This window comes from Ambystoma mexicanum, chromosome 1p (genome assembly GCF_040938575.1).
Source record: "Ambystoma mexicanum isolate Mex_15411 chromosome 1p, UKY_AmexF1_1, whole genome shotgun sequence".
In the NCBI taxonomy this organism is placed as follows: Eukaryota; Metazoa; Chordata; class Amphibia; order Caudata; family Ambystomatidae; genus Ambystoma; species Ambystoma mexicanum.
Genome location: NC_090921.1, coordinates 736,845,813 through 736,862,683, shown reverse-complemented (window position 1 = coordinate 736,862,683; position 16,871 = coordinate 736,845,813). Strand labels below are relative to the sequence as shown.

Genomic DNA, 16,871 nt, shown 5'->3' with positions numbered 1-16,871 from the left:
ATCGCTTGGAGGAAAGTCTCGTTGAGTGGCATCCTCTCTTTAAAACTGCCCGCTGCTTGCATCCAACTGGCGTCAAGGAACTCTTGCAGTGGTCACATCCGCAGCCTGCAAAGGTGCACGATGACATCATGCCGAGTAGGGACTTGATGGACCGAACCCTGGCCGCATCCATGGTCAACAGCCGTTGTACCTTGCCCAGGATGCCCTTCGTCCTTTCCTCCGACAGTGACGCCAATCGCGCCACTGTGTCGAGTCTGGCTCCCAGGAACAGGGCGACTTGCGACGGTCCCATGTGGGATTTCGCAAAGTTGATCGAAAATCCCAGATCCGTGAGCAATTGGACGGTCTTCGCTGTGTGATCGATGGCGAGTTCCCTTGACTTTGCCAAGGTAGGGGTAGACGTGGATCCCCTGCAGGCGCAGCCGCGCCGCCACTCGTGCCAGGCACTTGGTGAACACCCTGGGCACCGACTTCCAGTTCAAGGCCCTTCCCTTCGGATTGTAGTGCCACCCCTGGACCACGAATCGTAGGAATTTGCAGTGTCCCTTTAGAACGGGGATGTGGAAGTAGGCATCCTCCAGCTGTCCCAGCACGTGCTGGAGGGTGACCATCCGGAATTCCTGAGACTTGATGTACTTGTTTAGACCACGAAGGTCCAGGATGGGTCAACAACTGCAGGTCTTCTTCCGGACGAGGAAGTACCGTGACTATACTCCTGAGCCCCGGAGCCTTTTTGGGGCTCCCTTGTTCTATGGCTCCCTGTCTTAGCATCGCTCATACCTCCAGAAGTAGTTGTGGGACGTGGTTTTCCTTCCTGGCCACAGGTGGTATATGCAGGGGCACCTTCTCTGAAATTCGTGTGCCCACTGGCCAGGGCATCCAGCACCCAACGGTCGCTGGAGATGGACTCCCACACGCTGACAAATTTTGCCAGCTGGCCTCCCACCGGGGTGCTCAGGTGGGGGCCCGACGCCACAGCCGGTTCAGTCCTGTTTAGTCGCCGCCTTGCCGCCATGGCCTCCTTGGCGACGACGCAATCCTGCCGTCTTGCCGTGTCGTCTGTAGGATTCCTGCGACAAGGAGCGGATTGCTTGTCGGTACGACGAGGAACCGCCGCCGGATCCTTTGGAGGCACCTTACTTGCCTCCAGAGTTCCGAAAGGCCGGCCGTCGTCGTTGAAGAACACCCAAGGCCCGAGCCGTCTCGGTGTCCGCCTTGATGGCCTTCAGTGACTCATCCACTGTCTTGCCGAACAGGTTGTTTCCGTCGAAGGGCATGTCCAGAACCCTGGTCTGCACGTCCTGGCGGAAGTCGGTGGCCTTAAGCCAACCGCACCGGCGAAGGCAAACGCTGTTGCCCATCTGATGAAAGCCGGTGTCGGTGATGTCCGTGGCCACCGTAATGGCGTGGTCCAAAGCTATCTCGCCTTCCTGTAGGATCTCTAGGGCCTCAGCCCTCTTGTCGTCTGGGAGGAAGTCCAGCAGGAGAGCGATCTTGAACCACAGCTCCCTGTCGTAGCGTGCCACGATCGTTAGGGTGTTGACCACTTTAATAGTCGTCGAAGACGAATGACCCGTTGTCTCATGGCGTCCAGCTTCTTCCCCTCACCGTCCGGCAGGGATGTTGAAGTTGAAGCCGTCGCCCCAGCCGCTTTCTTCTTGGCCGCCGCAGAGATCACTGAATCTGGGGACGGCTGTGCCCTAAGGCACATAGGGGCGGAATCCAGGACTCTCTTAGCAGGAGCCGTGGACGGGTTCTTCAGGAGCGCCAGCCCCTCGTCCCAGATGTCATCCAGTAACGGGACTGAGAGGACAGTCTTCCTCTTGGCCTCCTGCCATTGGTAGAGGAAACCTTCCTTCTTCTGTTCTTCGGGGCAGAGCTGGAAGAGCTCAGATACCCAGGCGATCATGGCCTGGAAAGAGCCAATCTCGTTGGGGGGCGAACCTCCTCGAACTTCTTGTACAGGATCTTTGCAACGCCAGCCAGTTAATCTTCAGAGGTGGTATCTGTGTCCATAATGTCTACCGTGCCCCCCCTCTTTCTCCGCCCAGGGTTTCACGGGGGTCTTATCGGTAGGCTGAAGAGGATTCCCTCCGTGGTGGCAGGGAAACTATAGGCCCGGAGGTAGTCTCCACTGGGATAGCCTCCGCAGGCTTCGCCATGGCCGCCACGACTCCCTCGATAGAGGCCTTAGCCGGGTGAATCAGGGCCTTCGTGACTTTGGGCGCGCCTGAGGCCTTCACCTAGGTTGGTGGGGGGGGGTGGGGGTTGGAAGAGGTTCGCTGCCTCACTCCCCCTCGGTGCCGCCTTCGGGATCGACCAGGACTTCTCCTGAAGCTTACCCGGGCTCTCTGACTTCCTTTTCTCCGAGCCAGAGCGTTGGCTCGTGGTTGAAGGCGTCGGTGACATCGCGCCCTGCCTGGCAGCCAAAGAGCCCAACCCATCCGCGCTCCCGGTGCCTGCGGACTCGCAGTGCTTTGCCTTTTGTTGGGCCCCCGTCGCCCGAGCGCCCTCAAAGGTCTTAGAAGACCGGTCGGACGACTTCTTCTCACCTGCTGCTGGGCTCTTCCTCTCCAGCAAGTTGGTGAGTCGAGTACGACGATCTCTCATTGTCTGTTTCGGACATATTCTTACAAAACGCACAGTCCTTTTCCACGTGCGATTTGTCGTCGTGAAGGCAGAGGCACCGAGAGTGCTTATCTTCCTTGAAAACATTTTGTAATCCGCATCCAGGGCAGCTCCTGAAATGCTTGGATCCGGGTGTCGCGTTTCCTTTGTCCTTGGCCATGTCCACACGGGTTGTGCCTCAAAGATCTTCTGGAATCCTCCAAGAAGTGAAACGCAATGAAAACTCGCCCTTGAGGGGCGTAAGAATAAACGGAAACAGGTCCCTGTTGATCGTAAATAGAAACGGTGGAGCTTGAGGCTCGATTGACCGAAAAAATGAGAGTAAACACTTTGAAGAGAAAATAAATAAATAAAAATCGCAAAACGCAGTAAAAGCTCGAGAGATATAGCACAAGGACTCCCAACACTTGAACGTGCGGTAAAAATCTGAAGATGGCTGCCAGAGGAGGGGCTTAGGTAGAGGGAAGTCATTGGCTGGGGGCAGTATGACCCAGAGACCAGTGATTGGTTATTAGGAGAAAGACAGTTCAGAAACTAAACTGATTTTTTCTTTACCGAGGATTCCCAACCTGACGACGGGGAATATTCATGAGCATGCAAATCCATGCCAGACCCCATTCTGGAGAAAAGCTAAAACTGCAGTTCTTTGTAGGAATCTCCAGGGATCCCAGGGACCTAGGAAAAATGCCAGTTGTCTGGCGTACCATTAAAAGTAATTTGGGTGGAGGTTTCCAAGTCTGTAAAAGTTCCTCATAGTTCATAATGGGACATGGTCAGTAGGCACAGCTGTATATATGGAGACTAAGCCAAAGTTCTACCCAACAGGTGTGATTGGAGAAGGCAACAACCTACCTAAGGGAGAAGAGACCCTATCAGAGAGCTCCAGTAATAGGTTTGAAACCCAGTAGCCTCAAGAAGAGAAGAAAAGCAGGATTTGTACCAATTTAAGTTTAAGGCAAATCACAGGACAAGAAGGGCTCTCGGGATAAGTTTAAAAAATAGCACGATAAGTAAAAGTCTGTTTCAGGATCTGATCATCCAGGATCCTACAGACGAACGACAACCCTGAACACCCAAAAGAACAACAATCTGACTTCTAATGGGTGCCGGGCGTGAAAACTAGGGCAAGGAAGACGCCCAAAGAAGACCTCAAGAAGACAGAGGAACCAGACCCAGCTAGTCAACGGCTTGATGAAGGGGCAGTCAGCAGAAAATGGTCCCATTCAAGAAACAATGGTGGAGGTAACCCAGGAAGACCCAGACAAATTGCAATAGCGGTTTAGTGGTGTTCCACCAACCTCTCCAAGATTCCTACCTTGAGGCCCACGACAAGGAGGATAAGACTGGAAGACGTTGGTAAAAGACCAGAAAGAATCCCAAAAAGGTTATACAGCCCATCCAGTGAGGGAACCAGTGGGAGGAAGAACACGGTCCAGAAAGGATGCTGAGCAACCACAAACCGAAAGCAGAGCTAAGAGCAAGGACACATGGGTCGGCCAGTATGGCAAGTCATCTCCTAAAATTGCAGCAGCAACTTTGTGACAAAAATATCCTCAAGCATTCAGTTAAGCAACCTACAGAAATCCCCAAGATAAATTAGAAAGGGGGCGAGGCTCTCCTCTACCCATTCACTCATGGGCTGGTGAACTCACACAAAGGTTTTGGAGGCCAGTAAATTAACCTCCAAACATCCACCCACAGTGTATATGCATTGGCCGGTGCAGGAATAGGTATCAGTCTAGTCTAGTCTAATCCAGCCCGAACCACAATACAGGGTGCCGGTCTGCGCCCAGAGTTCGTCCATGTTTGGACATAGGCCATTTTAGGCATGTCTTGTAGTTTCCCTAAACAATGAAAAACATTACTGAGAGCAAGACCAATAAAATGAGAACCCAAATGGCTACAAAAAGTGTACCATGGGCTACTAATGCAGGAAAATCTGACGAACTCCTGTTGAAGCCAAGACTAAATAACATCTGCCACCAACCTACTCTCTAAACCCAAATGTAGGATAATATAATTACCCTAAGGCCTGAATGGGGCGATTAGAAATCACGCCCGTCTAAGGAACAATATGGGCTACCATAAGACCATAAACGCAAAAAGAGTTTCTGGGGACCTCAGTAGAAGTCACTCTGACCAGAGATAGAAATAACCCAGAGATTCTAGAAACCAAAGAGGAAAACAAAAGGTCTAAGGGGGCCCATGAAGTGGGACAGCAAACCCCTGAAAAATTAAATGGTGTGCCAAGACCCCACTTTAGCTATTTACAGTGTATAGATATTGATAGTTTATTTCGATTGTGCTCGTACACAAGTGTTTCAGAGTGTGACATGGTAAGGGAGGGGAACAGGGGAGAACAAAACAACGATCTTACTAGGCCCAGTGACATTGAGAACGCGCAGGTGCATGGGAGAGGGGGGAGGGGAAAAGTGCATGGAACGGGGAAGAAGTGGAGAGTGCGGAGCAAAGGAGAAACAGATAAATAATAATAAAGGCAAACAGTGGCAGTGAAGCCAGCAATTGGCAAGTGCTGGGTTTAAGTCAACAGACAGTGTAGGTCTGATAAGTGCAAGAAAAAAGGGGGATGGGGTACCTGTATGGGTACAGACACAGACCCCAGTGCAAGGGGTGGCCCGGAGGCAGTGCGAGAGGGTGGCAGGGTGAGCAGGTACCTGGGTCCAGAGGACAGAAGGTGACCAAGTGTACGGTGCCAAGAGAACAGATCAGTAGGGGAGAGGGGAACGAAGGCAGAAGCAAAGAGGGAAGGTCTTGAGGTGCTTCCGGAACCGGAGATGGTTCTCCTCAAGTTTTAGAGTGGCAGGGAGGCTGTTCCAGAGGGAGGCCCCAGCCGAAGAAAGATCTACCCCCATCTCTTTTCTTTGAAAAACGACTGACCCTGGGGGAGTTAGAGGTAGAGGAGCGAAGAGCTTGAGAGGGGAGGTATGATTGAGTTGCATTCTAATGTGATAGGTAGTCAATTTGGTGTCATCAAACTGTGCTGTATGTATATTTATAGTGACTTTACCTACCAGTTGGGGTTGGCGAAATTACAGCACAACACAATTGGTGAAATTTGCCAACAATTCCGTTCTGCGGGTGGGGCAGTTTTCTACCTTTTCCACCAGATTTTTTTGGCAATTATTTTGTGGAAATTTATTTTTTTCATGGGTCTAAAACACAACAATAAAACTGAATTTTGGTTGGGAAAAAGCCCCAAACCGACAATTCTACTCTGCGCACCACAAAATAGGCAGATTGGGTGAATTTTGAATGGAATCCGCCAAATTTCCAGCAGAACTAAATGGACCAATTTCGCTGATGCCTACATACCAGTAGTGTGTTCATTTCACTACTTGCCTATGTTAATAGTGTATTTTTGTACTCATCTGTACATAATTTGCTCTTGTTTACTGTACTTCACATCAAGCCATCCTGAGTCTAAACTGAACTCCTCAGCCACCTCACCACGGAGTTTGGTAAATGACTTTAGTGGGAAATTGGTTGCACCTTTAGGCTGGCTTCTCAGAGTAAGTTCTGAAAACAGCTCTCATTAGTGTTTGTCTGAATGTCACAATGGAATCATCATTAGTGAAGGTTTGATCAATTGGATTTTGTCTTTTGTATGAGGGGTATTTGTAAAGTTGTATACTATAGTTAGCAGAGCAAAAGATTTATTAAAGTTTTTAACCAAAAATAAAGTTTTATCGATTGCATTAATGTGCTTAAAACAAAACAGGAAAATACCTCAAAGGAAGAGCGAAGAATGCACTCCTCTGTCAAGCCTTTGGACATATGGGACTTTTTCCATTATACCGGCAGATGAAGCAAACGAATTTCAACAAATAATGTCCACCTTTTAGAAAACCACAATAACAAAAACATAATTTGCCATCTATCACTATCCATACCAATATCTTTTGGTCGACTGGGTGTCGCTGATCTGACACCTATGAGCCAAACCTTAAGAGGCTTCAAGTTTGAGTATATACAGAGGATAAAGGTGGTACAACAAAACATTTCAAACAAAGAAGATGAGGGCCAGAACTAAATCAGGCTGCAGGGTGCATAGCATCCAGTGGAAGAATTTTCCATGCACAACAGGACTGAGGTGATTGGTTCATAAGAATATTCGGTCAACAAATTGTGAACATTATTAACGCAGATGAAACATGGTGGATGCAATAACGGGAGAAAATGATTCTCTGGCCACTAAAGCCACAATATGAAGACATGGAGCTCATACCGGTATCCCACCCTTCTTGAGAAATGTAAGCATGCTTCCTTCAAGTGAGACTGGTAGTTCTCTGTGCGGAAAATTCCCCCGCATTCTGGACATACATTCGGAGGACGATTTTTGTGCATCCTGCTGTGGGCCATAAAACTGCAGTTGTTGGGCATCATCATGGGACACACAGAGCAGACCTGAAGAGAAAAAGAGACAAAGACGGTTTGACACAGGTGATAATAGGCAGAATACGTAGGTCAATCACTTGTGGGCACTTAAGAAATAGACCCAGATGACCAGATACAGAGAGGCTAGAGGTGGGTCATTCATTGTAGAGACATTGGATGACTGATGCCCTACCCACAAATTCCAGAATGTACTGGCTCCAGCAGTGCACAACCCATTGGACTATCTGCACCAAAGTCCCCATTTATATGGTACAATACATCCCTACACTGACACAGGAATAGCTCCCACACAGCACAGCCCCTTTTTCCAACCAATAGAAGGCATCAGTTATTTAAACAGACCCTCACATTTCAACCACACTGCAAAATTATTTTCCAACATGACCGAGCATATCTCTTTGTTCATTGAGTCTATCAAGACATGAAGATCACATTGGTAACCTGGCTTCCTCGCCATTTCCAAACAACATGTCCTGATGTATTCCTATAAACTTCCTTCAACCCGGTCTGGGTTTATAAATGGTTGCTTGTCATGAGCTTGGTCCTGAGGATTTCCACACACTTAATTGTACTTTAGAAATCAACTGCCATTGCAGTACATTTCAGCAACCTTCTAGGATCGTCGAACACAAATGGTTAATTGAATGTAGCACCACAGAAGTACTGAGAACAATAATGTTTTTATGATTGATGTTCCTCCCGCGGATTCCTCATCTACGATATCCTGTCCATAGCGTAGATGTTCTTCAGAAACATTGCCCTCACCAGGGGGGGCAGCGCGGCTCTCGGTCCGCACTGCCAGGCGCCTCAATGTACCCCACGCTTAACATGACGTGGCCATTATATATTGAGGTGCCACGACCAGTGACCTCAGTTCCACCCCTTTTCCCCTAGCACTCCGATGCTAAGGTACCATGGAACTGATGATATACTGGCTATCCGCCAAGAGGAGCAGATATGGAGGGCAATGAGCAATCCGTGGGAGGAACATCCATCAGAAAGAACATTGAGAGGTGAGTAATTTGCTCTTAAAATTGATTCCTCATCTGTTATAGACTACCATTGCAGTACGTAGATCTGGAGGAGGGAGGAAAGCAAGGCCACCACCTATATCAGTAAACTATGGAAGACCACACTACCAAATCGGGTTTCCTCCCCTGAAAGGGACTCCAAGCAGTAATGCTTAGCAAACATGTGCACAGACGCCCAGGTATGTCCAGGACAGGGATTCCGCCTTGAAGGGCAGCCACACCTCTGGTAGAATGAACTGTCAGGCACATCCTTACCAGCCATATTGTAGTATTGAGAGATGCAGAGCATGATCCACCTTAACAGGGTCTGTTTAATCACAGCACTGCCAGCATGGACACCAGTGTAACCAATCAAAAGCTGTTCATCTTTACTGGCCTCTTTCCTTCCAGAGACGTAGTAGCTGAGGGCCCGCACTGGGTGCAGCTGATGGAATTGCTACTCTTCCTTGGAAGGGTAAGATAGAGGGAAAAGAAAACACAGGAAGATAGCTCTTTTGAGAGAGATGAAAATCGAGACTACCTTTGGAAGAAAGGGGGGGCAGGTGGTCTCGCTCCCAATGCCAACTTCGCTTTGGAGAAAACCAAATAGGGATGTTTCAAGCGAATGCTTGGAGCTCACTCCGAGAACCAAGAAAATCACCTTACGGGTGAGCAACCAAATCGAAGAGGGATAGAGAGGCTCGAACTGATCTCCCAGAAGGAATATCAAAACCAAATTCAAATCCGACGCCAGAACCACAACCTGGCGCTGAGGAAACTCGTTACATAAACCCCAACAGCATAACAGGGGAGATTGTTAATAAGCCTTGTTCCGGGGAACTCTTAAAAATCGTAATAGTGGCAAGGTATCCCTTTTACAGTGCTGATCTGCAGGCCTGACTGGGCCAAAAAGCACAAAAAATCCAAAACAGAAGATAATGGTCACGATAAAGGGTACAAATCCCTCTTTCAAAACAAAGCCAAAAATGTATGCCACCTGCAGGCATAAATAAACTTTGCTGTGTGTCTCCAAGTTCATTGGAGTACGTCAAGGACTTGTTCTTGAAGTCCCACTCCTTATAGCTCAGCCTCTCAATAGCCTCTCAAAAGCATGAAGGTTAAGGCTGTTGAGGCCCCTCCTATTGGGAGAGTAAGTCGACTCTCCTCCTGAGACACTGGGGGAGGGGTGAGGGGACAGACTGGTGTGTCCAGCAACTCCAGGTACCACATCTTTGGGCACAGACCGCAGAAATCAGAATCAACGTGGCCCCGAACAGGCACAATCTCCTGAGAACCATCGGTATGGCAGGGATTGGTTGGAACACATACAGGTTGACTGTCCATTCGACTGTCAGTGCATCATCCAGAGCTCCCAGACGAGGAAATTCCCTGGAACAGAAAAACGTGCACTTCATGTTCACACTGGAAGTCTAGAGAACTACTTGAAAAGTTCTCCCAAAGGGGAACATATCTAGAACTATCTGGCAGCGATCCCTGCTGTGGGAGACCGAAGTGTGTCTGCTCAAAGCACCCGCTGCGGTATTCTCTCTTCCAGCAAGGAGGGCAGCCGGCAGAGAGACATACTCCAGAGCCCAAAAGCACAGATGCAGTGCTTGTCAGCATAGCAGCAGGAACCCCACTCCAATTAGCTTGTTAGATAGTAGATGACAATTGTGTTGTCCTTCAGGATCAGCACAGTCGTGAGTTTCACAGAGCGGAGGAAGGCGGCCAGGGCCAGCCTGATCACTCTCAAAGCCAGCAAAATTATATGTTCCAGAGACTCAGCGGGAGACAACAGTCCACTCACTGTCGGTTCTGACAGGCAAGCATCCCCAACCTGTCAAAGAAGCATCAGCGACCACCATAACTTGGGGCCAACCCCCAGTTTTATAGAAAGTTCTTATGGTCCACCACACAAGGTCTTTAGCCACTTGAGAAAAAAACCGGCAGGAGGCTTGACATGTGGCCCTGAAATAGTGACTATTGGCAACAGAGGAGCCACTGAAGCGATGACATGCTCAGCCGAGCCTCTGTAGCCACTACTGTTGCAAGAGGCCATTTAGACTAGTAGGCGCAGAAAGGCTAAGGAAGGGAATTGTCCCTGTGACTGGAAGACACTGATCACCCAAGAGATGTTCACCACTCGTTCCTCAGGTGGGAATGCCCTGCCAAAAAGTGTGTCCAAGATCACCTCGATAAATGTGATGCACTAGGACGGGTGCTCGGATACGAGATCGGGAGAGTGCGCTTGGAGGAGCAAGTCAATCCAGGTAGGGAAAGACAAATGCTCTAACTCCCGAGTTGAGCCATCACCACTGCTAGCAGCTTGATGAAAACCCTGGTAACTGAAGAAAGACCAAACGGCAGGATTTTGAACTGTAGTGATGCTAGGCCACTATGAGCATCGGGTACTTTCCTTTTGGTCGATGAATGGGCACATGGAAATCCTGAAGGTCCAGTGATACCAACTGTTAAGCAACTTTCCCTCCATATTCTATGGACCCCCAAACTGTTTGTTTTTGACCTATACTGAATTTTTACAGAGAAGTGAAGCTTTCAGTTTGGTTATATGTGATGTAATCGAGGAGGTATTGTTGAATCCAAATAATTTTTTTTTCTTTCAAGTCATTTGACTGCAAACATATGCTGGGGGATCCCCCGCGCAGTCCCTCCTTGTCCCCCCAGCTTAATTATTACCCTTAACCACCACCCAAATCTCATGCGATTAAAACCTCCCTATCCCTTCAGCTTCACTTCCCTGTTCTTTTTGCTCATTTAGTCATAGGGAAACTGATCAGTCCTTCAGACCATCAGTACTGGGAAACTAGTTTTCCCTTTGGTTTTTTACTTTTTTCCTGTTTTGGTAACTTTTCTTACTGTGCACATAGCATCTTACAATGCAGTGCATGGAGATACTTGTGCATCACCCTAGACTTGTTAAATGGGGATTTCTAGTTATTTTGAAAAGTGCCTAAAGGCAAGCTGGTGGCAGCAGTTACATTATCATTTTTGTAGTACTTTTAGTGTGAACTTTAACGTTTACCGTGCCTGGTTACCAAACATGGCTAGTACTCTAAAATGGCCAAGCCACAAGGCTTTTCGCTTGCCCTTTGGCCATATTGTTTCTTGGCCTTTCTTACTGCCCTCTTAGGTCAGGAAGTCCACAATAAGGTAATGCATTTGGTCGGAAAAGCTGCTGCTTTTGCAGGCTAGTGTATGCCATTTGTCTATGTCCCCAGGAAGTGGGTTGAGAATGTCTGGTACCAATCCACAAACTGGTGGCAGTGAGTAAAACATGCACGAGTAAAACCCATAGTGGTTCCTGATTGGACCACTGCTGGCTGAGTAGTGGTGATGTTCCTTGCTATTGGAGGATTGAGTTTGATCAGTCACCTGAATTTAGGACATGAAAAACTCCTGCAGCCATTCCAGTAGATTAGCAGCAGAGCCAGATACCCTGTGTAGCCGTGCCGCCTGAAGACCCGTGGACGACACCTGAAGAGGACTGGAGACCTTTGCTGCAACTGTACTGGTAAAGCTCTGCTGGACTACTTGATCTGAGATGGCCCTCATTAGTGCTTGGAGCCTTGGACTGGTGGGACCAACCAGTCTCGCAGGCGTCTCGGTTTCCTGCAGCTTTGAGCCTTCGGAATTGTCCCTGGACCACCCAATGGACCGACCAGCTCTGAATTGGGCTACCGAAGAAGCATCGCTGTTCCGTATTTTCATCCGGAACTTTGGTCGTCGCCAGCTCCTAAAAGTCGCCTTTCTGCCAAGTTTAAGCTTTGCACAATCAAGGGATCCTGTCCTGGAAGGCTGTCCTTGTTCAAGACTGTAGAGACACCTTCTGTCGCCCGAGTGTGGTGACTGTCGCTGGAACTGGCTCCCCTTCATCTAGTGGAGTGTCCTGAAGAGGCATGCATTGGTGCCTGCTGCATTTCTTCATCGAAAATGGTTGCACTCTGCTTTTGGACCCAACCGGAATCTTCTTTGCGCCTACAGCTCCAAGGCTTCTTCTACTGGATCCACTGCAGGAAAACCTACCTCCAGCTACTCCCAGTTTGCCTGTCAAGTCACTTGGGAAAATTGAAGTAAGGGCAGTGAGTAATTGCAATTCTTGCAGCTGCTATCTCCAAGTTTGTGAAGAACATTGATTTATTTAATTCCTTTGCTTGTTAACAGTTTACTTAAAAAGCTGTTCTCAATGCTTTTACAGTTAAGTAAGGTGCTTTTTCTATCTTTTAGAAGTCTTCTGGAACATTTCTCACCACCACAGGAACATTTCCTAACTTTGACCCCTCCCCTAAAGGGACTTTGTGGCTTTTGGGAACAAGGCCCCATTCAATTTAGAGATTGGATCTATAGACATAGGGCTTCTATTCTTGTGAACTGGTTTTTCTATTGCATACCTACTTACCAGCCTTTCAAGAGTTTAGGTGAATTGTGTGCATTTCTATAACAAAAAGGTGACTGTATATGGGATACATTACTCAACGTAATCGTATTTCTGATGCTTGTATCTGCTTAGATTCACATGCTGTGCATAGGCCGACATCTAGTGGAAGCTGCGGAGTATTAGTTTGTTTTTCGAAACTCGAAAATGGGCGTCGACACAGGGCGTGCCAGTAATACTATCCCTAGTGTGACGTCCACTGTACCCATGATCCTCACACGTCTAGGAGCCTCAGATTGTATTTTTTCTGACATGAGGTACCATGAGGAGTAGCATCCATGCGCCTTCTCTCAGAGGGGAGGAAGGGTGGGTTGCATGTGAATCTAAGCAGATACAAACATCAGAAATACGATTACGGTGAGTAATGTATCCCTTCTGAGGCTTGTGGAACCTGCTTAGATCACATGCTGTGCATAGATTAGCGAGCAGTTCCAGAAGAAGGAGGTGGGATGTGAGAAGGGTCATGAGCAAATAAATGTCTTAGAACCGCTTGTCCCACTTGTGTATCTGTCTTGGAATGGGTGTCAATGCAGTAGTGCTGAGTAAATGTATGAATAGAGCTCCAAGTAGCTGCTTTGCAAATGGTGTCAAGGGGTACATTTGCAATGAAAGCCAGAGTGGCCCCAATGCCTCTTGTAGAGTTGGCTCTCAGCATGAAAGGCAGAGTTTTTTCAGAAAGGGAGTAACACAGCTGCATACAGTTAATAATCCACTTAGAGATGGCACCTTTAGAGACGCAATCCCCCTCTCTGCCTGTAGCTACGGAGACAAACAGCTGATCTGTTTTCCTTAGCGGTCTGGTCTTGTTTACATGGTAGAGGACCGCCCTACGCACATCTAGTGTGTGTAGCTTCACCTCAGCCGAGCTTTGTGGGTTTTGGAAGAAAGCCGGAAGCTCGATGGACTGGTTCACATGGAATTTGGAAATAAACTTAGGTGAGAACCTACGGTGTGTGCGTAAAACCAGTTTATCTTTATGGACAGTAAAGAAGGGATCTTGCACTGACAGAGCCTGAATTTCACTGACCCTTCTTATAGATGTAATTGCTACTAAAAAGGCCGTCTTATAAGTCAGGTGTTTGAGACTGCTTTTATGCATGGGCTCGAAAGGGGGGCCCATGAGTTTAGTTAGCACCACGTTAAGGTCCCACCCTGGTGGTGGGTTTGAAATAGGAGGGTGAAGTCTCTTTACTCCTTCCATGAAGGCTTTAACTACTGGTACTTTCCACCATGACACCTTGTTATGGGAAGTGGTGTATGCAGACAGAGCTGCCAGGTGTACCTTCAGTGAGTTAAAAACCAGTCCTGCATCCAGCAGGTGGAGCATGTATGTAACAATAGTGGAAGGAGTGCAATCAACTGGGTTGATTTGTTTATTCTGGCACCAGATAACGAATCTCTTCCATTTGTCAAAGTAGCAGTGCCTCGTGTTTGGCTTCCTAGATTCTTTTAGGATGTCCATACACCTCTGTGGTAAATTGAGACGTCCGAACTCTATGACCTCAGAGCCATGCTGCCAGGTTCATCGAGTTGGGTTGAGGATGCACTGTTTGACCTTGGTGCTGGGACAGTAGGTTGTACCAGGCCGGAAGTTTGATGGGTTCGCACACCACTAATCTGCATAAGTGTGGGAACCATGGTTGTCTCGCCCACATGGGAGCAACCAGGACGAGCATCATCGATTCTCTGTTCATCTTGTTGACCACCTTCCTGATGAGGAGTTGGTGGAAAATCGTACGCAAACATACCTGACCAGTTCATCCACAGGGCGTTCCCCTGGAAGTCTGATTGGGGGAACCTGGATGCAAATCCTGGGCATTGTCTGTTTTCGCTTGTGGCGAATAGGTCTATAGTGGGGAAACCCCACTGAGAGAAGATATCTTCTACGACTTCTCTGTGTAGACACCATTCGTGTTCCTCTGGGAGGGGGTCTCTGATCAGAGCATCCGCTAGAGAATTGAGATTCCCCTGGAACATGTTGCAATGACAGGAAGATGTTCCGTCTGAGTGCCCATATCCAAATTTTCTGGGCAAGCTTGGACAGATTTGGCGAACGAGTCCCTCCTTGCTTGTTCAGGTAAAACATGGCTGTAGTGCTGTCTGTCCGGATTAGCACTGACAGATTTAGCAGGTAGGGCTCGAACGCTTGAAGCACTCTGAATACTGCCAGAAGCTCTAGCAGGTTGATGTGATTCTTTGCCACTGAGTGAGACCAGAGACCCTGAGCTGTGTTGTGGAGATGGTGAGCTCCCCACCCTGTCAGGCATGCATCGGTTGTGACTACCCCCTGGATCTCGTGATCGTAAAAGGGTTTCCCCTTGGACAGATTTTCTCTTGTCCACCAGTGAAGGCTTTGTACAAGTGTTGGCGAAACGACCACTAGATCGTCCCACTGACCACTTGCCTGAGACCACCGTTTCGCCAACCATTCCTGCATGGGACGCATGCGCAGACGTGCGCGGGGGACCAGGTAAATACACGACACCATCATGCCCAGCAAACGCATCGCTTTGCGTACCGTTATCTGGCGAACTGACTGATATTGCGGAATTTGCAGCCGTATATTCCGAATTCTTTCCTCGGAAGGAAAGGTCAACCCCTCTTGAGTGTCTAGGATAGCTCCTAGGAACTGTTTGGAGGTGCTTGGCACCAGACTTGACTTTTTCTCGTTTATTGAGAAACCCAATTCGAAGAGGAGGTTGATTGTCCTTTGAATGTTTGTTCTGCAAATTACTGGGGTCTCCCCTGTGATGAGCCAGTCGTCCAGGTAAGGGTACACCGGGATTGCCTCCCTGCGTAGGTGTGCTGCATCACCGCCAGTACCTTGGTGAATACCCTTGGAGCCGAAGCTATCCCGAAGGGCAGTACCTTGAACTGGTAGTGCCGACTGTCCACCTTGAAGCGCAAGTACTTTCTGTGCACTGGGAACATGGAAATATGAAAATAGGCATCTTTCATGTCCAATGTTGCCATCTAATCCCCCTTTTTTAGGAGGAGGATTACCTCCTTGAGAGTAGTCATGTGAAACTTTTGGGGCTTGACATACTTGTTTGCAGGCCGCAAGTCCAATACTGGGCGCATTGTTAAATCTTTTTTTGGCACAAGGAAGTAAGTTTAATAAATACCCTGGTTTACCTGGTGTCCCGGGACGAGTTCTATCGCGTCCTTTGCTAGCAGATTGACTTTCTCCTCGAGGAGGATCTTCTGGTGGTCCAAAGAATGTATTTTTTGTCGTGGAGGATGGTTTCGGGGACGCTCTAACAGTTCTATGCAGTACCCTGCGGATACTGTGGACAGCACCCATCTGTCTGATGTGATCCCTTCCCAAGCTTGGGTGAAGTTGGAAATGCGTCCCCTACTGGGGTTGCGTGAGAAGGGACCCTGAACGGAGCGTCACTGTTTTGGTGGAGGCGTGCCGCCTCCTCTAGTGGGGCTGCCTCTACCTTTACCACATCCTCTTTTATTACCCCTGCCGTAACCCTGGGTAGACTGTAGGTTATTATTGTTCCACTGTGTACCCTGCCCCTGGGAATAGTTAGATCCTCTCTGGGAATTTGTAACGCTCACCTGATTCTCGCAGAGGCGCCGGTCTTGACTGGGCGACTACCGTATCTTCAAAGGTGATGTGTAGCACACGGTTGGCTCTTTGGGCTGGACCTCTGTGCACTGTATGCCTGACGTGTAGAGTAAGATGTCTTAGGTAAGTGAATGCCGAGCTCTCCATCTGCCTCAGGGCAGGGTGCTGTAACCAGTTTCTTCACTGGATAGGTAGCGCAGGCCTCTTGACTTCAGAGGACTGCTGTCCGTCGTTTACTGCACGAACGGTAAGTTTCGAGTCATTCAAATGTCTTTAAAGTCTTTAGTAATGATGTCTCTTGTTTTGCAGGGTTCCGGCGATGGCAGATGACGGGCTGAAGTGAGTTGAAGATGGAGCCCGTGTGATGAATAGAAGCGCCTGGAAGCACGTAAGTAAGCGCTTGTTGCCTGCTTCACTATGCGCTCTAACTGTCTTTTTATTTTGCAGGTACGAGTTCGGAGTGGCTGCAGGGTGCCGGAATACCCACTGGATTAGATGTGGAAAGGAGTAATGGCACGGGAGTATTAAAGTTCCCCAATGTCTTTAAACGCACCTTGTTTTGTCTTTCAGATGCGGGATGCAGCGCCGAAGGCCTCCGGAGCGTGCGAAGAGTTGGTAAACTTTTGTCTTTCAGATGCCGGAATGCTAACCTGTTCTTTCTTGTCTTTATAGGTGTTGCTGAAGACTGGATTCAGGATGGTAAGCCTTTGCCTTTCAGATGCCGGAATGCTAACCTGTTCTTTCTTGTCTTTATAGGTGTTGCTGAAGACTGGATTCAGGATGGTAA

The 16,871-nt window shown here is 48.5% G+C and overlaps 1 protein-coding gene across 2 annotated transcripts in view; it reads right to left on the bottom strand.

Annotated features, from left to right (window-relative positions):
• The window catches only part of ZNF687 (zinc finger protein 687), a 514,459-nt gene that overhangs the window by 273,281 nt on the left and 224,307 nt on the right, over positions 1 to 16,871 (bottom strand). For both annotated transcript variants that reach the window (XM_069650250.1, XM_069650253.1), the window contains exon 3: positions 6,875 to 7,053. In XM_069650250.1, coding sequence (XP_069506351.1) covers positions 6,875 to 7,053 — 179 coding nt within the window. The remainder of the gene's footprint in view (positions 1 to 6,874; positions 7,054 to 16,871) is intronic.